A 5,989-nucleotide genomic window follows, 5' to 3' on the forward strand; every position below is an offset into this window, starting at 1 on the left:
AGGGAAATAGCATGCCCATTTTACCACAAGTTGATATGGTTCCTTGGGGTCTTAATGAAATGTCTCTAATATACTTTGGTCAAAATACCACAAGGATCATATAAAACAGCACCCTTTTTACCCTGTATAAAACAGCCCTCCACAGATTGACCTGTTTTGAGTGCCTGAGCCAGCTCCCCCCTCCCACCTCTCCCCTCCCCCCTCCCCCCTCCTCCCTCCTCCACGAGATGCGCTCGCCTAAGGTTTTGTGCTACCCATTAGCTTAAAATAAATATGGCTACTGGAGACGAAGATACAATCTTGGAACCATATCGTTTTGAACCAGAGTCAGACCCTGAACAAGAAGAGGCTCCCGAAGAAGTTCGAGAATTTAGACGTTTCTGAATGGCAAGTAAACTTCTTCTACGTCTCTTCTACGGTCTTGTTGTCGGTGTCGAGAGCATCGCTAGTGACTCGAGTACGTGAATAGTGTGCGTGTACGAGTATGTAACAAATACAGTGTGTTTATGTAAGTTAGTGTTTGCGGGAAGTGTTTACGTAAATGCAAGTAACGGAACGCCATTAAGCTATAATTGCTACATGCTACATTGCTACATGTTATCTGACAACAGTAATTAACCAAGCAGTAGGTGTAGGACATAACGTAACGTTTTTACCTCCATTAATTAGCGTTTAAACATTGTTTTCTCATTAAATCGTTGTATTTGGTGACTTATGTATGTAATATTATCACAACATTCAAATACACTTTACCTGCAATGTTTTCACTTTTTAAAAATTCTTTATTAATACAGGTGTATTTGTGCCAAGTGTGATCAAATGCCTACAGAGCCTGAGAATGTATGCTGCAGGGAGATACCACAGGTAGAATTATTTATGAATGACATTGAAATTATGCAGTCATCACCTGTTGTATATTCCATGTCACTTACACTTTCAATATTCAAGGTTACAAGAAGACTACTGCAGCTTCAGAACCAACCAACGTGCATGGTCGATCATCCGGGCCTTGAACCTGTGTGCTTGAATGTGTTCTCACTACAGAATGCATTCAACATCTATAGGGCAGACTATGGACCTTTACATCTAAGAGGAATAGAGCAGTAAGTTGTTTTTTTTTATGCATGAGTCATCAGTCATTTCTGCAATACAAATATGACTGAGGAAGAAAATACAATAAATTACTCTTCCCTCTGTCTTACTTTGCTTACTGCTCATCTTACACGTGTCAATTGCTGACATGTAACATATCAAACACTAAAAGCACACAAAACTGTTTCTATACACTTTTATTGTCAGAAAGATTGCTAGAAAGAATGCAACACAGCTTTTTAAACATAGTTATTAAATGTACTAGGTGGTACATAGGTAATAAATACAAAAAATACCAAGTATAATAAAAACATTGATTATAAAATTAGTCAGTAGCCATACTGTAAACAAAGGAACACTGTATATATGTGTCACCATTTGTTCTCTAAATACAATGTAAACTTTGCTCAGCCGTTACAGGTATTTGGCGTACAGAAGCTTTGTTAGCTGGTGTTGGGGCTATCTGGGCCGGAGAATCAGGGTGGTCCTGCCCTCCTGCGTGGTGCTCCAGATACGCAGAGTGTTCCCTGATGCTCAGGGAAGGTATACGGGGTTCAGACCTGCCCTTGATTGAACCTCGACACATAGCTGGCTATAACTTCCCGCTTGTCAGGTTTCTCATACTTGGCAGAGAGATCCTCGGGTATTGGGATCTTCAGCACCTCATTCAGATATGGGGCCGGGTCCTGAAAAACCTTGTGAAAGATGAGGTCCAACAGGTTATCCACGTAGTCTGTAATACAAAAAGAAAGTTTTTTTAATAATCAAAACCTGTTACAATGTAGCACATTTTGAACTTTTTTGTATTTATATTGTCTTTCTATAATTATTTTGTAATTATATTATTCTATTTATTATGAAGACCATTTAAAGACAGCAGTTCATTTATATGTTATTTATGTTTCACATACTGTTGTACATTGTTTGACTTTGTGAAATTTTAAATAAAGCCTGTGACACTCACGGAAGGTTGGATCTGCTTTCACCGGCTTTGCTGTGCACTCGCCCTTCTTATATTTTGGGAAGTTCACTGTAAATAGCGGCTCACCAGCTGAAGTTGTTGCTTGGGGACGCCCAGCATTTTCATTGAAATGCAGGGCTGCCAGGTAGAGTCTTTGGGGAGAAAATAATACTTATAAGAGCATGTGTGTATGCGTGTATAATTGTTTGTAAAATACATAATAGCTATACATTTCTTTTAAAAAATGATCGTATTGTTACCTGCATAACATTCCAAGAAAAGGAAAGACAACATTTTTTGGCGCAAAACGCAGAATGACGCTGTGGAAAGACTCCAACGACGAGGTCTGGTAGTGAGGGCTCAGCTTCCCCACATCTTTCAGAACCCTCTTGCTACTCAACACCTTCTCTAATCTGTAGAAGGCTGGTGTCCCTGTAAAAAAAAAGGGGGAAAAACATAACTATAGATTCAAAGTGATTATGGCATTTGTTATTTGTTTTGTTTTACACATACATATATACATATACATATATATATATTGTACATGTATATAAACACAAGCCTTACATTTACAATGCAAATTGGGTGAACATACCTGCTGTCAACCATTTGCTGTTGTCCCTTGAAGTGTGTTGCGGATGCAAACACTGGGGGAAAACAGGGTCTTCATGGGAGTGGATGTCTTGGACATGGTTAAGGATGGAGGTCCACTTTGCCACTCTCTCTGGCCCTGATGTTGACGTAGCGGCTGTCCAGTAGATGTGGTTTTTTATGCTGCGAAGCCACTTCTTCAGTTTCTCACATTCTTTGTTCTGTGAAATCTTGACCAGTTTCTTGGACAGTCCTAACAATAAAAAAAATATTTTAGTCATGCACAGACATAAGTATATAAGTATATATTCAATACAAAATTAATCCCCACATAAGCTCTAAATAATATTCCAAACAGGGCATGCCTTCAATGTATTGTGTGAGTGAGTGAATTAATTACAAAATTGCCAATTATGCGAAATGTCTTCTCTGATTATAGAATAAGGAAATCAAACCTTTGTGATAATTATTTATGTGCTCCATGACTTTGATAATGAACAAAAGTGCTGTGTGGAGAAAGCATACCTAGATTAACCAACATAGAGTTTTCACATGTGAACAGGGACTTTCTTAGCCTGATGAGCCCCCTGGTACACAGACACAGGAAATAATACCTTTTTCCATGTGCCAGACATCGTAGTACTGTGTGATGTTGGCCTCCCTCAGGAATTTCTGGATTTGAGGGTGGCGGTCTGTGACAATGCTCTCCAGAATCACACCACGTGCCTCCAAGAGAGCAAGGCTCCTTTTCAGACCCTCTTTCTCCATGTGGTAACTTCCTCCAACTTCATTGCTCTGATTATAAAGGAATGGTTAACCAGCTTTATTTTTGGACTTTGTTCACATAGAGAACAATGTCAGTGAATTTATTTCATTGCATTTTCATTATTTCAGTAGTCATGACTATCTTCCTCCCTCTGTTTGTGACCATGCCAAGGTTTTTGTGAGCAGCCCAGACTTACTGTCTGTGGTGTTATTCACACCTACCCCCCTTCAAAGCTTTAGCTAATTGTTGTTGTTCACACGTTGCATCCCCCAAAGTGACCCTCCAGACAGACTCCTGTGGATAATCTTTTATGTCATTGTTTAGATGTGCTTATTCTCCAGCCCTGTAAATAGTCATAGGTTCTGTTAGCTAGTGCTGTGTTGTACATTTCCAAGAACATCATGTTGAAGCAATATTGCTATGCACTTTCTGCTGCATGCACTAACCTACTGAGACTTTCTAAAGTTGGCAGTTCTGAATAAACAGATTATCTTCACCAGTTGTAATGAGTTCCCTGCATACTCCATTAGTACATTCATCTAATTCGGGTTGAATCAAGACATACTGCTTTTCCATCCGAAATTTGCCATGGAAATATGACACATTTTCAATAACGTAGTTTAGTTTACACATTGGAGTTTATGTTACTCACCTGAACCAGCTGCAGATCAATAACAGTGTTGGTCGTCAGGTCCATCACCGTGTAACTGCCAAACTTGGCACAATGTCCTTCAAAAATACATGTAATTCTTTTACTTTATATGTCATTTCACATGTCATTGTATGATATGTTTTTTTCTTAGTAAACCTTTGTCTAAACAAAGATATTTTCATAAAAAAGTAACAGTCAGTATTCCGTACCTGGTGAGTCAGCCCTCAAGTCACCACCTAGGATGACTTTCTGTTGCTGACATAGCTGGTCCAACATGCCATCCTGCGCTGTTTTCCAGCTGTGAACGATTGCAGGCTCTATGTACAACCGGGCGTGCCTTCGAAATGTGGCATAATGAAACATCCTCAACTGCATTGCCCGGAAGATCTGAGGTCAAAAAAGACACAGGACTCTTTTCTTTAGTAATGCTTTTCGTATTGTGTGTGTATATACTAATGAACTAATATATATAATTTCACTCCACAAATTCAGATGATAATATTATATGTTCAATTAATTACTACAAGTGAATTAAGTTGTGAATTAAGGTAAAGTCAATTAACAATTACCTTCTCAAGTTTGAAGAAAGAGGCACCAGTGGCATACACTGCAGCTGAGAGTTGGATGTTCCCAACAGGAGTGCTACCAAGAAGAGGCTGACTATTCCATTTTCTGGAGAACTCACAGTGTGTGCACTGCTGTTCTACAGAGAGGAATGTCCCAACCCTTCTTCTTCGCACATCTGTCACCCGCCGACACACAGGGCACACCTCAAACAGCTCCATGAGGCAGTTTTCATAGACAATATATGTGGGTGTCTTATGAACAGGGTCAGAAGATTCAATTCTATTAGAAAGACAAAGATTTCACAAATAAATCAACTTCCATGCTGCTACAGTTAAATTAATTGTAGGAATGTAATCCATCTGATTATTAAAATGTATTTAAATGCATTAAATATTGAGTCACTCACGTCACATCTGCTGATTCAGTCAAGACTGTGACCGAGTCATCAGGATCATAGGTAGCATCCTGTGGCTGTCCGAAGTCCATACTTGAACTTACCTCAAAAGGGCTGTCCTCTTCCTCCTCCAAGCGAGGTCTCTTACTTGGCCTCTTTATTGGTGTCGATGTTAGGAATGGCTGTGATGCTTTGAAGGCCACAGCTGAGGTTTCAACACCGACATCAGTGCAGGGCATATATTTCTGTGTAGCTATGATACATAAAAACATACATTCAGTATCCTTGGAGTCACACCAAATTAAACAATGACAAGTTGTTACAATTAAAACACAGAGACACAATGAATGACATGACGAAGTAACTGAGGGTAAACAAACCTGTACTTTTGTAGTGAGGTCGTAGAGTTTTCACAGAAAGCTGCGTGGCAACTGTGCACATCTTTGGTGGATCCGTTTGGCAGGCTACATGACATACCCTAGCACACGGTCCAGATGTGCTTGCCTAAACAACAAGAGCAGCAATGTTATGCATGTTTTTTCCTGAATGTCATAAAAAGCAAAACACTCCATACTGTAAATAAAAGTTAAACAAATTTTAAAAAATCATGTCATTGACCATTATCCTTGCACTGCCATGCATACAAAATTAACTAAAAGCAAATAAATCTCTTGCATTTGAAGAAATGTAGTGTCATTACACCTAGTATAATTTTCACAACACAGAAGTGTAGGTACAATAACATTGGAATACTATGCATGCTCTACTTGCATTTTTCTTCGAAATCATTATGAAATAATCATATAGTAAATAGTATTTTTAACTTGTGCTGTACTATACACAAAACCCTAAAATGCCCCACAGTGACAAACTGTTTTGGTAAATGCAGGTGAGTCTCTTAGCTGCTAATCACGTCGTTCATGAACAAATAAGTGCCCATTTAACATGTATGACCCCATCATTGTT

The 5,989-nt window shown here is 39.0% G+C and overlaps 1 protein-coding gene across 1 annotated transcript in view; it reads right to left on the minus strand.

The window, feature by feature from the left end:
- Positions 1-4,135, minus strand: part of LOC124851234 — a 4,836-nt gene extending 701 nt beyond the window's left edge. The window contains exons 1-6 of the mRNA XM_047338420.1: positions 4,063-4,135; positions 3,259-3,439; positions 2,649-2,897; positions 2,314-2,485; positions 2,057-2,205; positions 1,653-1,825 (exon numbers count right to left, since the gene is read on the minus strand). Coding sequence (XP_047194376.1) covers positions 1,653-1,825; positions 2,057-2,205; positions 2,314-2,485; positions 2,649-2,897; positions 3,259-3,439; positions 4,063-4,107 — 969 coding nt within the window. The 5' untranslated portion in view covers positions 4,108-4,135. The remainder of the gene's footprint in view (positions 1-1,652; positions 1,826-2,056; positions 2,206-2,313; positions 2,486-2,648; positions 2,898-3,258; positions 3,440-4,062) is intronic.
- Between the last annotated feature and the right edge of the window lie 1,854 nt (positions 4,136-5,989).

This window comes from Hippoglossus stenolepis, chromosome 21 (assembly GCF_022539355.2).
Source record: "Hippoglossus stenolepis isolate QCI-W04-F060 chromosome 21, HSTE1.2, whole genome shotgun sequence".
Taxonomy (NCBI): Eukaryota; Metazoa; Chordata; class Actinopteri; order Pleuronectiformes; family Pleuronectidae; genus Hippoglossus; species Hippoglossus stenolepis.